The sequence below is a fragment of the Oryctolagus cuniculus genome, chromosome 2 (assembly GCF_964237555.1).
Source record: "Oryctolagus cuniculus chromosome 2, mOryCun1.1, whole genome shotgun sequence".
Classification (NCBI taxonomy): Eukaryota; Metazoa; Chordata; class Mammalia; order Lagomorpha; family Leporidae; genus Oryctolagus; species Oryctolagus cuniculus.
The window spans coordinates 159,225,538-159,240,420 of NC_091433.1; the positions used below are offsets into that span (position 1 = coordinate 159,225,538).

The 14,883-nt window shown below is 38.1% G+C and overlaps 1 protein-coding gene across 6 annotated transcripts in view; it reads left to right on the plus strand.

Moving 5' to 3' along the window:
* THADA (THADA armadillo repeat containing) overlaps positions 1 to 14,883 on the plus strand; it is a 375,449-nt gene that overhangs the window by 98,516 nt on the left and 262,050 nt on the right. For 5 of the 6 annotated variants that reach the window (XM_051842959.2, XM_070069193.1, XM_070069194.1 and 2 more), the window contains exon 26: positions 13,283 to 13,374. In XM_051842959.2, the coding sequence (XP_051698919.2) occupies positions 13,283 to 13,374 (92 nt within the window). Of the gene's footprint in view, positions 1 to 2,795; positions 4,268 to 13,282; positions 13,375 to 14,883 lie in introns of those variants that run through there. The other variant, XM_070069197.1, reaches the window with a different exon arrangement.

A 14,883-nucleotide genomic window follows, 5' to 3' on the forward strand; every position in this document is an offset into this window, starting at 1 on the left:
AAGGTTTATCCACATTGTAGCATGTATCAGAATTTTTTTTTCAAGGCTGAATAATATTCTTTGTATATTTACTACATTTTTGTTTATCTTCTCATTTATTGATGGGTGTTAAAGTTGCGAATAGTACTATAGTGAATATTGATGTACACATGTGTGAGTTTCTGCTTTCAGTTTTTCTGGGTCTATCATAAGATAATTCTATGTCTAGCTTTTTGACGAACTGCCAACCTGTTTTCCACAGCAGCATTATATATGCTATCAGCAATGCACAGAAATGCCAGTTTCTAGACATCGTCACCAACATTTGTTGTTTTCCACTTTATTATAGTAGCCATTAAATTTTAAAATTTTAACTGACACATAACAGTTGTATATAATTATGGGGTGCCATGCAATGCATGTATATAATGTATGATAACAGCTATTTTAATGGGTACAAAGTGGTATCTCATTCTGGTTTTCATTTGCATTTCCCCACTGATGAGTGATGTTGATCTGGAAGCAGACAAATTCTTAGTTTCTCAGTGTGTTTTTTCTTTTGGATGCTATGGCTTCTGTGTATCAATGTGCTGAGTAAACACTATAAATATATTCTATCAGATGTTGAGAAAACAATACATACACTTAAAGGGAGAAATTAAACACTGATCACATTTTCTTTTGCAATATGATCACTGTCCAGAAGTCTTTGGATTCAAAACTCTAAAGATAGTGAATGTTACCCAGTACAATTGTTGAGTTTCAATAAGTAAACTTTTGTTTGTTTTTATCATGAGTCCTAGGAGAAATACCATGGTTCTTCAGTTTTCTTCTTGTGTCTTCTAGAATATAGAACGCATGTGGTTTGTAGATACTTGAAATTTGGCTTTTAAAAAGAAGCATGAAAGAGAGGAGAAGAGAAGCTAGGCCCTAATACATTACCTGCAGAGTGGAGTATTTACTAGAAAGGCCGCTTTCCAAGTAGTGAGCTGCACAAACTGATACCTGCATGATAAGCCTCTGATTGAGTCAGTGTGTTGCAGTGGTTGCCAAAGGCATGCAGTCTCCCAGTGCCAGGAGGGATCCTCAAGGTTGCCAACTCTTGCCTGGAAAATGGTGCATCTTCCTGTAAGACATACAGACTTCTGGAATTCTGTCTAGGAGCATTGCATAAGTGCTCTTGAGGACACTATTTACCTTTTGCATTACAGGAAGCAGAGACTACAGGAAGCAGAGAGGTAGGAATGTGTCTTGACCATCAGGACAGCTAGAGATCATAACACTGATCACCAGAAATAGCACTGTTTTCTTCAAACCATTGATTCCAGATGACCCAGGAAGTAATTTCTGTGAACGGGCTTTCAGAGAGTGAAACCTGGTGATTTTGTCAATGTCTTAGCAAAATCGAATATCAGAAATGAGTGATTCATTTTTTTGAGAAAAGCATTTTTGAGACCCTATGCAGTAACACCCGTGCACTACCTAAATTTTCAAAAGAAAGAAAAGCATATAAGAATAGTAAAAGTTACCTGTTAAACCACCATACAGATATATTATCCCGCTGGTGCATTTTCTTCCCCTTTTTCTGTGTGGCTTTTGTATGTGAATAGCACCCATGTGGACATCTATCCCCCAGAGGCTGCAAAAAAGTCCTTTTGTATAATTGTATTTCTTGAGATACTCCTGTGAGAGAATCTTTAGTTTCTGTTGAGGTTGTTTGTTTTACCAGAGAAAATAAACCTCATACTATAATGATCCATGCTGTTACTTTAATATATTGTTAGGCTTTCTTACCTATAAACCTAATCTAAGGAAGACCAAAATTATAAAGTAACATTTTACAAAAACAGTCTACCTTACCATTTTTATTGTAGTTGTTTAAAGAGTGTTTTCCTTAATACACATGAAGTATGTTTTGATCTGAAGACGTTTGGTTTATACACATCCTCTCAGGAATATGTCTGTGCCTGAAGTTGGCTGCATCTATACTTTTGAACTTGTAGTAAAGGAACAGTTTTCAGAAAACATTTATGTATATATTTAATTTGTTTTCAAGATTCCTCAATTTTTTTGTATTGAGACCATGGAGATCGCTCAATCTTTGCCACCTAATAGGTACTTTTAAAACAGAGGGAAAATGGAAAATTGTATTATTTTAAACGTATTAGGCATTAGGGACATCTACTATGTTGCAGATGATCTATTAAGCCCTCGAAATATAAGAATAAATAAGACATTGTATTTTTCATGTACCCGATATCGTTTACATTTTCTTAGTTCTGTTATCATTGTATCTATCATTTAAAAAAAATATTTATTTATTTCTCTGAAAGAGTTACAGAGAGAAGAGGAGGAGGGGGAGGAGGAGGAGGAGGAGGAGAGAGAGAGAGAATCTTCCATCTGCTGGTTTACTCCCCAAATAGCCTCAATGGCCAGAGCTGGGCTAGGCTGAAGCCAGGAGCCAGGGGCTTCTTTGGTCTCCCACATAGATGTAGAGGCCCAAGCTCTTGAGCAATCTTCTGCTGCTTTCTCAGGCCATTAGCAGGGAGCTGGATTGGAAGTGGAACAGCCGGGATACAAAGCGATGCCAGTATGGGATGCTGGCAGTTGTAAATGGTGGCTTAAACCACTGCAGCACAGCACTGGCCCCTATAATCCTCATTTTATAGATAAGGAAAACAAAGCTCAGAGAGGTGAAATAATTTTAAGGACACACAGCTATTATCTGTCAAATTCTAGAATATGTGCTATTGTAGAGGAAGGAAGGTTTTGCTGTTACAAGAATACAGAGAATGTCCACTTTATTTACCTTGTAGGGTTCTTTTCCTGTTTCCTTAGAAGACAAATGGAATTAGAACCTAGACCCTATGATTTTATTGAGTGATACCAACCCAGAGAAGCCAGAATGAAAGAAAACAAAAAAGAAATAAGGCAAGGAAAGAAGGAAGACATTACCAAGTGGGCCTTAGCCTTGCAGGAAGACTGAACTGATATCATGTCACATGGTACATCTTCCAGCCAGACCATGTGAATCTACCACCTCTTGGAACAACAGTCCTATCTCCCATCTCTCTCTCTCTCTCTCTTGTTAATGTTCACCCCTTGGGGCATTAACATAATCCGAACAGGAATTGGCACTACTACTGGGGAGCTACTAAGGAAGCTAGACACCATGTCCTGTGATGTGATATCTCGTCTGAATCTAGAGATTGCTGGATGAGTCAGAACCTCCATGGGTGTGGTTGGGACAGACATGGGGTTTGAAGCCCTGACTCCCACTGTTGCTGCAAAGCCCTGCATGAGAGAGTTTCCCAGCAGGGGAATGATGAGCTCTGACAGATGTGGTTAAAAGTGGAGACTGGATTGTAAGGTGGTAAGAAGGAAGAAGGAAGACTAGTCAGGAAGCTGTCGAACTAGTTCTGCCAAAATACCATGGGGGCCCACAATAGAGAAGTGATTAGTAGAGAATGAGAGATGATCATTTTGACATATATTTTGGAAACTAGTTAAAAACTTAAGTGACAAAGTAATTTATTGTGTGTGTGTGTGAGTAAACTGCTCAGAAAATTCTCAGATTATATATATTTTTTCTGAGCAGTTTTTTACTTGCAAATATGATTCATTTCTCTTTCTGTTCAGTGATTTTGAGACACCTGATCTTTCCCTGCAGCCTCACTGCAGCATTCAGAAACTCCAGTGAATGTGCCAGCGTCCCTCCAAGTCCCATCCTGGGTTTATATTCTCACCTGGTATATGTTCAGCTTGCTTCCTTCAGGCCAATTCATGAACAGCATGCCGTGGGTTTCAGAGGAGGATAAGAAAAAGGCCCTTTTACAGCTTCCTGGTAGTGCTGTGCATGTCCCCTGTCCCTCTGGCTATCAGTAAGCTGTCTGGTAATTGAGAGGCTATCTCAAGAGTACCTGTCCAAGGGAAGAGGGAGGAGGAGAGGTGGGAGTCTGGGTGGGAGGTGGGTATGGTGGGAAGAATAACTTTATTCCTGAAGTTGTACTTATGAAATGTATATTCCTTAAACACATAAATTAAAAAGAAAATAAAAAGATTACCAGTCAAGGGCTATGTAGTGCTGAAACCTAGCTGTGCTCTGCTCGTTATGCTAAATGCCTAAGCACCCAGAGGAAAATGTCCTTTTCTGCCAATCTACTTGTAGGTGCTCTATTGACTAGTAGAAGCCCTGTTTCTTCTTTTGTCTTCTTGCAAGAGACATGTCTTGGAGCAGGTCACCATGAACTCCAGAACGTGGCTAGCCCTCTCCTCAGAAATCCCAGCACAGTTTTCTTGGCTTAATGGACGAGGCCCTTAAGATCCTTGTTGTAATGTCTCTTTTCAAGGTCCCATGTTAGGAAGTAATGGAAGGCAAATTAGAATCCAAATCTCATTTTTTTTTTCAGAATATATTTGTTATTAACTTGCTTTATATACATTAGGCAAAATATTTTAAATGTCATATATGGATCCTGTCCTAAAGGACTTAACTGTGTATTGAGGGTAAAGATTGAAGGTGTGTAAATGACCACACTAAATACTGACAGTGTATGAGGGGCTCTCCATTCATACTTTTTGGATGTTTGTGAAGGAAGTATTTAGGTTATTTAAGAAAAAAATGTAGCTGGCGCTGCAGCTCACTAGGCTAATCCTCCACCTGCGGCACCGGCACCCTGGGTTCTAGTCCCGGTCGGGGCGCCGGATTCTGTCCTGGTTGCTCCTCTTCCAGTCCAGCTCTCTGCTGTGGCCCGGGAGTGCAGTGGAGGATGGTTCAGGTCCTTGGGCCTTGCACCAGCATGGGAGACCAGGAGGAGGCACCTGGCTCCTGGCCTTGGATCTCTGCCGCAGCAGCCATTTGGAGGGTGAACCAACGGAAAAGGAAGACCTCTCTCTCTCTCTTTCACTGTCTAAATCTGCCTGTCAAAAAAAAAAAAAAAAGTATATACATGTACCTGTGTGTGCACACACACGCATCGTTTTGTATAACCTGATTTTTTTTTTTTTTTTTAAGATTTGCTTATTTATTTGAGAGGCAGAATTAAAGACAGAGAGCAGCAGAGACCGAGAGAGGTCTTCCATCCACTGGTTCACTGCCCAGTTGGCCACAATGGCCGGAGCTGGGCTGATCTGAAACCAGAAGCCAGGAGGTACACCACAGCACCAGCCCCATCCAGATTTTCTTTTCATTTACCTAATTCTTCTGTAACTGACGTAAATCTGTGTAGAAGCTTTTTTGTGAAGGAAAGGAAAGAAAAAATCATTTAAAAGAAAGGAAAGAAAAAGTTCATATCCTCAATGAATATAAGAAAAAACTGGTAGCAGTTGTCATTTGCACCTGAATGGTGGAGGCTTGGTGGAGAAGGCCATGGGCAGCAGGAAGGTTTTTCTGGTTTCTTCCTTGTGTGGAGGATTGATTGTAGCTAGAATTCTGGGACAGCCCTTCTGATATCTCCATTTTCACCTTTGCTGTTCCTTACTCTTTCTGTCTTTACTCTCCTTTTAGCTTGCGTTCCCCTTCATTCACCCTGCCCAAAACTGACATGTTTTCAATGCCACTGCTTATTATGACGTTTTCAAAAAATATTAGTCCTGTTAATGACCTTTTGCTTCGTTCACATTAATATTTACCATCAGTGATTCATATTATCAGTGAGAGTGTGGTTTGTCAGTCACTCACAACCTCTTTCTCAATTCTGTGTCTACTTCGGCTTTCTCCTCATTAACTCCATCGTGGTGTGGGACAGAAAATATGAATGAAATACTAAAACAGGAAAAGCAGTACCTGAAGTAAGTGTCCTTCAGCCATTTAAACTATCATCAGAAGTATAGGGAAACTCTTCTACTATGCTAGTTATTTTGCTCTACATGTATAATAACTCTTTGTAATGTTCTGTGTGTAACTTCTGTGGTTGTAAAAGGGTATATATTTTTAAACAATTGAAAATCAATCTAATATGCCATGTGAATAAATGAAAAAAACCACTTGATTGCTTAAGTAGATTCAGAAAAGGCATTTGACAACTTCCAATATCATTTCATGATAAAAGCACTCAGTAGACTGGAAATGGGAGAGAACTATCTCAAACCAATGAAGGGTATCAATTGAAAACCCATAGCTACCTGGCTCCTGCCATCGGATCAGCGCGGTGCGCCGGCCGCAGCGCGCCGGCCGCGGCGGCCATTGGAGGGTGAGCCAACGGCAAAGGAAGACCTTTCTCTCTGTCTCTCTCTCTCACTGTCCGCTCTGCCTGTCAAAAAAAAAAAAAAAAAAAAGAAAACCCATAGCTAACAACGCACCTGATAGTAAAAGATGGAAAACTTCCATCTAAAATCAGGAGCAGGACAAGAATGTCCTCTCTCGTCACTTCTGTTCAACATTGTACTGGAGATTCTACCAAGGAGAACTAAACAAGCATAAGAAATAGAAGTCACCTAGATTGGGAAGGAAGATGCAAAACTATTTTCTGATGACATGTACTTATACATAGAAAATCTTAAACAACACACACACTACACACACACACACAAATTAGAGCTAATAAACAATTTCAATAAGGTTGCAGGGCACAAGATTGAAACACAAAAATTACTTGCACTTTAGCAATGAAAAATCCAAAAATGAAAATAATTCCTTCCTTCCTTTTTCTTTCTCATTCTTTTTTTCTTAATTTTTGAGATAACATTTTTAATTTATAATCAAAGGCTTAAGAACTACATTATTTATTTTATTATATATCACATAATTACATATGAAATCATAATTATATAATAAAATGGATAATACATTATATTAATAACATGTGATTAATATATGGTATGTAGCATATATTTTATGTAATTATATATTATATGTTATTATATATTACATATTATACATTATATTAATATATTTCACTCCATATTATTTATATATTCCATAGTATATAAACTTTGCATAAAATTATATATTAAATATATATATAAATAATAACTTATGTATAAATTATATATAAATATATAATTGTATAGTTATATAAGATTATATAATTATATATTATATATAATCACATATAATTATAGTATATATGTTTTGTATGTTGTAATATATGAAAATATATGCTATATTATATGTATAATTATTTATTATATAAAATAATTATATGTTACATATAATTATGCTTATATTAATCAAATGTAAATAAAAAGAAAAATAAAATAATTGCACTTATAATAGTTTCAGAAAGTATATATTGTATACTGAAAATTATAAAGCATCATTCAAAGAAATTAAGGTTGAAATAAATAGAAAGATATCCTGTGTTCATCATTGAAAGACCTAATATTGTTATGGTGACAGTGCTCCCCAAATCAATCTACATATTCAACATAATCTCTATTAAAGTCCCATAAGGCTCTTTTGGGAGACAGAAATTGACAAGCTGATTGCAAAATACATATGGAAGTACCAAGGATTCATAACAGATAGAACAATTTTGAAAAACAAAAGCAAAGTTGGGCAATTCACAGGCCTTATGGGACTGGAACTGTAGTGTAGTAGGTAAAACTGCTGCCTGCAGCGCCGGCATCCCATATAGACACTGGTTCAAGTCCCTGCTGCTCCACTTCCAATCTAGCTCCCTGCTAATGCACCTGGGAAAACAGCAAAAGGTGGCCCAAGTACTTGGGCCCCACACCCATACCGGAGAGACAGAAGAAGCTCTTGGCTCCTGGCTTTGGATCAGCCCAGCTCTGGCCATTGTGGCCATTTTCGGGAGTGAATGGGCAGGTAGAAGATCTCCCTGCCCCCCAACTCTGCCTTTCAAATAAATAAATCTTAAAAAAAAAAAAAGATTCACAGGTCCCAGTTTCAAAACGTACTACTGAAACAATAGTAAACAAGGGATTGTGGTTTTTGCATCAGGCTAGATATATAAATCAATGGAACACGATCAACTATCTGGAAATAAACCTCTCAATTAAAAACAGGATTGCCAAGACAGTTTAATGGAGAAAGAACATGCAAAAGAAGGAATTCAGTCTCTTATTTGTTATCATTCAAATGGATCAAAAACTCATGTAAGAGCTAAAACTATGAAACTTTAGAGAAGACCTAAGTATAAGTTTGTGTACCTTGGATTAGATAAGTTTCTTAGATATGACACCTGAAATATAAGCAACAAAAGAAAACAAATCTATAAATTTGATTAGATCAAAATTTAAAATTTGTGATTGAAAGGACATTGTCAACAAAGTGAAAAGACAATCTACAGTGGAAGAAAATAATTATAAATGATGTATCTGTAAAAGCTTACAATCTAAAAATATAACGAACTCTTACAACTCACTAATAAAACAGTCCAGTTTAAAAATGGGCCACAGAGGCATGCATTTAGTCTGGTGGTTATAGATACAAATTATGATGTCCAGGTCCCGTATTCGAGTACCTGGATTTGATGCCCAGCTTCAGCTCCTGACTTCAGCTTCCTGCAAATGCAGACCCGGTGAGGCAGTAGTGATGGCTAAAGTAATTGGGTTCTAGCCTCCCATGTGGGAAAAATGGATTGAATATGTGTCTCCTGGCTTTGGCCAGGCTTAGTCCTGGGTGTTGTGAGCATCTAGGAAGTGAGCCAACAGATGGAAGTTCTCTTTGTCTGTCTTTCTCTGCTGCTCACAAAAGAAACGAGAGAGAGAGAGAGAAACAGAGAGAGAGAGAGAGAGGACACAAATTTGAATACAGTTCTCAAAGCAATTATGCAAATGATTAATAAGCCCATGAAATAATGCTTAACATAAGTCACCAAGGAAATGCAAGTCAGAATCACTATGAGATACCATTTCATGCTCACTAAAATAAAGAGATTGGACATTAACAGGTATTCAGGAAAATATTGAGAAATTTGAGAATTGGCGGTATTGGAACTTCCATACATTTTTGGTGAGATTGTACAGTGGTACCACAACTTCGGCAGTTCCTGTAAAGCAGGAGTGGGGAACATATTTTCTGCCAAAGGCCGTTTGGAGTTTTATGACATACAAAATTATTAGCTTAAAAATTAGCTTGCTATAGGTTTCTTGAATTTTGTGTCCCACCTATAGTTGCCTTAGCAGGGGCAGACCCACTGATTTCATGGGCCTTATACCACCCCCAGGCCAGACATTCTCCCACCCCTGCTCTAAAGGCTGAAGAGTTACTTCATGACCTACCAGTAGCACTTCTTGATGTATACCCAAGAGAAACATGTTCACCTGAAAAACTTGTGCATGAATGTTTGTTACCATCATTTTTCCTAATGGTTGAAAAGTGGAAACAACTCAAATGTTCATCAAATTATGCATATAATTTTTTATTATTTATTTATTTATTTGACAGAGTTATAGACAGTGAGAGAGAGAGGCAGAGAGAAAGGTCTTCCTTCCGTTGGTTCACTCCCCAAATGGCCGCTATGGCCGGAGCTCCGCCAATCCGAAGCCAGGAGCCAGGTGCTTCTCCTGGTCTCCCATGCGGGTGCAGGGGCCCAAGCACCTGGGCCATCCTCCACCTCTGCCCTCTTCCCCCTGGCCACAGCAGAGAACTGGACCAGAAGAGGAGCAACCAGGACTAGAACCCGGCGTCCATATGGGATGCTGGCACCGCAGGCGGAGGATTAACCAAGTGAGCCAGGCGCCGGCCCCATAAATAGAATTTAAAAATGTGATATAAGCTTACAATGGGATATTGAAGAATAGCTTACTTACATATGTTACAATGTGGGCGAGTCTGAGCCTTGATTACATTAAAATGATGACCAATTTAAGATAATGAATTTTATGATATATGCATATATCTCAATGAAAGGAAAAGTAATTTTAAAGATCCTATTAGGAGATGTTCAGGCATAATGGTTCAGAAGCTTTTTGGGATGCTCACATCTCATATCAGAGTGCCTGGATTCAAATCTTAGGTCCATCCCTGATTCCCACCTATTTGGGAGACCCATCTTGAATTTCTAGCTCTTGGCTTTGACCTGGCCCAGCCCTAATCCCACCCCTGGCTATCGTGAGCATTTTGGAAGTGAGCCAGTAGATAGAAGATATTTCTCTCTCTCTCTCTTTCAAATAAATAAATAAACAGATATCCCTATTAAAGAATGAAAATTCAATTACCTTTGGAGGTTGATGTGTTTTGAATTCAGTATTCTGAAAACTGGTGAATATATGGAAAAAATCGTCACTGAATAACAGGGTAGGCAAATAGCTGATGAGAAAAAGCCTTTTTCCAAAAACTATATTTTCTGTGAATAAGTAATGCAGAAGACTACATAGAATATCACCACTTTGTTACACTTATTATAATCATCATTGGCTGTTGCTGCTGGAACTTTATGATTAAAGTCTGTGTGGCTATAATAAAATGTCACAAACGAGGTGACTTACAAACAAATTTATTCCTCACAGTTTTGGAGGCTAGGAAGTTCAGATCAAGGTGCTGGTAGAATTGTTGTCTGGGGAGAGCTTACTTTCCTGATTCAGAGGAGACGTACTTGCTGTGTCCTCACGTGGTATAAGGGATGAAAGATGTTTCTCTTGGGCCTCTTCTATATGGAGACTAATCCCCTTTATGGTGGGATCAGGGGGGAAGGTCCTCCATCACATCCCAAAGGTCCCAACCCCTAATAACATTACCTGAGGGGTTAGAATTTCAACATAGGAATTTGGGGCAGACACAAACATTCAGACTGTATGATAGTCCTGATGCATCTTAACTTTACTATAAGATATCCTATGTTTCCTGTGTCCAGCCTATTGAATCAGTCAAGGTGGTTTTATTTCTGGGGCATGTCCATTCACTTTGTAAATCGGTCCTCTACAGTTTTGCTGAAGGTGTGCATTCTTGACATCTCTGAGTACTCCAGTTTTTAACTTTACAGCATTTGGAAACCTTTGTCAGAAAGTTTTGTTTAGAGCAAGGTGGAGTTTGTGTTTTGGCTTTTCCTTTTGTATTTTTAAGAGATTCATAAAAAGAGACAGAGTCCTAAATATCTTTTTTTTTTTAAAGATTTATTTATTTATTTGAAAGTCAAGAGTCACACAGAGAGAAAAAGAGAGACAGAGGCAGAGAGAGAGACCTTCCATCCACTGGTTCACTCCCCAATTGGCCACAATGGCTGGAGCTGCACCATTTTGAAGCCAGGAGGCATCATTACTTTTGATGACTTTTCTACTTACATTGCTACTGAACATATCATATGGCCACGGCACACCTACCTCATCAGAAGATAAGCTCTGTGATGGCACCAAGTGTGTGTCTTCTAATTCTAGATATTCCCAATGCTGTGGTATAGTGCCTCACACCCTATAGAGAACTTAGTACATACTCATACTCTACTCCAATTTGGCAAGGAAATTGCGGAAGCTTGACAATGCCATGATATTCAAGATGTTTTAATAATATTTCAAAGCATCTTACCTTTGGTTTGGGAAAAGATACATTCATTATCATCTTGGAGAAATGATTCATGTTTATTAATTATATTGCCTTTTTTTGAACCTAGAAATTTTTATTTAAGGTATACAAACTTCATGAACTTCATATACACAAATTTAGGGACGTGGTGATTTTTTCTACCCTACTCTCCCTCCCACCTGCACTTCTACCCTTCTTCCTCTTCCCTCTCCTATTCCTGTTCTTATTTTTTACAAAGAGCTATTTTCAATTAACTTTATATACGTAAGATTAACCCCATCCTAAGTAATGAGTTCAGCCTCTCTTTTGGGTAATCTGTTATTTCAGGTAATTTTAAGGTTAAAATTACTTGAGTAGATTACTGGCATTGTGGAATTAATAAACAACATTTGGGGTTTTACATATTTTCTTGACCATACTAATTATATGGATTCTTTGGAATTAGGTCTTTAGGTATCTTGTAGGTAAATGGTTACAGAAAATACATGGAAGGAGATGAGATATTTTTTGAGTTACTTATGGTCAAGAGGGATATAAAAAATGAATTTGGGGGGCTAGTTGTGGTCTAGCGGGTTAAGATGCCATTTGCTACACTGTCATCCCATATGGGTACCGGTTTGTGGCCCAGCTGCTCCACTTCTGATCCAGCTCTCTGCTGATGTGCCAGGGAAAGCAGCAGAAGATGACTCAAGAGTATGGGCCCCTGCCACCCATGTTGGAGACCCAGATAAACCTCCTGGCTCCAGCCTGGCCCAGCCCTGTTTATTGTGGTTATTTGGGGAATAAACCAGTGGGTGGAAGATCTCTCTTGTGTTTCTCCTTTCTCTCTGTAACTCTATATTTCAAATTAAAAATTTTTTAAAAAAGTGAAGACTGATGTAATATAGCAAGTTAAACTTGTGCCTGTGGTGCCCAATCCCATAGGAGCGCTGGTTTGAGACCAAGCTACCCCACTTCTGATACAGCTCCCTGCTAATGCACTTGGGAAATCAGTGGAAGATGACCCTAGTGCTTGGGCCTCTCATCCATGTGGGAGACCCAGAAGAACCTCTGGGCTCCTGGCTTTGGCCTGGCCCAGCCCCAGCTGTTGAGGCCATCTCGGGAGTGAACCAGCAGATGGAAGATCTTTCTCTCTCTTACTCTGTCTCTCCTCCTTTCTTTGTAACTCTGCTTTTCAAGTAAATGAAAAATAGAACTTTAAAAACAAGTGAATACTTTGAAGTATCATTTGATAGCAAAAAGACATAATGAAAAGAATAGTAATATTAGAATTATGGGGAAAGGGGCTGGCGCTGTGGCTCACTTGGTTAATCCTCTGCCTGCGGTGCTAGCATCCCATGTGGGCGCTGGGTTCTAGTCCTGGTTGCTCCTCTTCCAGTCCAGCTCTCTGCTGTGGCCTGGGAAGGCAGTGGAGGATGGCCCAGGTGCTTGGGCTCCTGTACCTGCATGGGAGACCAGGAAGAGGCACCTTGCTCCTGGCTTCGGATCGGCATAGTGCTGGCTGTTGCGGCCATTTTGGGGGTGAACCAACAGAAGGAAGACTTTTCTCTCTGTCTCTCTCACTGTCTGTAACTCTACCTGTCAAATAAATAAATTTAAAAAATCTTTAAAAAAATAAAATAAAAGAATTACGGGGAAAAGCTGTGTTTTGTGCATCAACTTGGACTGTATGGCTCAGTTTAAGAGGAAGTCATTGAGTCAGTTACTATAGAGTTTTTTTCTGAAAGTTGTCTTGTTTTATGAACACAAACCATATTTTCCTTAGCCCTGTTCTAGCCAATTTTGTAATGATTTCGAATATGTAGTTTGAAAACTGTAAATGCTGTTTTCATGCAATGAATATTTCTTACCCTTACTGTGTGTTTATTTTTACATTAGGTGAGAAATTCATCCACACTTCTCTTTAGTTCCTTGATCACAAGAATTTTTGGAGTTAAAAGAGGAAAGGATGAACTTTCCAAAACAAATAGGTAAGCTCCACCAAATGCTAACTTTACTTTTTATATAATATTATCCTGGCCAAATATAATTTTTGAAATATTGCATACTTTTATAGATTGATCTAGAGCATAAATTATAAAAATACTATAATGAATTAACCTAGGCTGCCAAATTCTAAGCTCTTGAGCAAAAATATCAACTGTTTAATAAGTGGACCTTTCAAAGCAATAAAAATGTAACAAAGTATCAGCAAGGCCTGAAATGTAGAGCTTGTTTCTCCATGTAACAGCTAGGATTTTTATTTTGTTTATTTAATTCATTAATTTATTTTGAATCTTCTTTAAGTATCCATGCAGTATCCTAAATTACTTTTTCTTGATCAAGAAAGCAAGCACTAGCCTGTGCTGTATCATTAATTTTACAGGTGGAAGTTTAAATGTTTATGATAACAGTCATCAGAATAGGTCCCAGATTACCAGTTACCAGGGGGAGTAGTTACAGATGTTGACCATGGGGAACAAACAATGTTCTTTACTTTATGGTCTTTAGTTTACTCTCTAAGATGTTTTTCTCTTTATAAAACTTTTTTTAATGTTTGGAAGGAAACCTATGGAACAATTTGATTGTGGGTAGTTTTAGGTATAATGAACAAGCTCTGTTTGTTTTTAAAGAGAAGCTTTGAATGGTTCTTTAGCAGTTAACAGGACTTAATGGTAATGTGGTCGGCTTGCAGTTGTTAACACTAGATGTCACTGTGGTTGCACGTGTAATTATTTCCTTTCCGGTCCGCTTTGGCCCACTGGTCTTCCTCCTGAGGGTCTGGAGATAAGTTCAGGCCCTGCCAGTCTCCCTGAGAAAGTTACCGCTCTTCACATTTAGAGTCTAAGCTATTCTGTATTCAAAGAAATTTAATTTCTTGTGGTGGAACTAAGTCCTAGGAATTAGACAATGTTATGGAATATAGGAGTTGAAAAGTATTGAGTAAAAGTTTTATTATATGTTTGTTGTAATTCTAATGAAATCTTTGGTAGTTCTGAATTGTCATTTAAATTGCTACTTATCACCTTATAAAATTTTCCAGATATTTCAAAAGAAGGTAACTGGCTATGTCTATGAATCTCTTGAGTGTAATCAGGAAATACCAGAGTTTTATTTTTTTTAACTAAATTGTATTTTGAAAATAACTGAAACGTTATTCTTTTGGATGGATGATTATAATTTTTGCTCTGTTACCTGTTCTTAAATTCTTCCTGTCAGAAACTTAATACCACTAATATTTGTTTCTCCTTAGTTTTGTCTATTTTGTTAATAGCTCTACAGTTGTAAGGTTTAAAATAGTTGCTCCATTAGAAGTAGTTGAATAAATCAAATGTTAGGTTATCAAACAAGTGAAATTAATGTTTAAAACTTAACTTGAAAAGGAAGAAATGCTTTTAGTCCTTACGAAATAATTCTTGAATATGTATGTACATTTTATGAGGTGAGCAAATGATGAGATTTATTTCATGTAGGCTGCCCCTGAGGAGTGTGGAAGAATA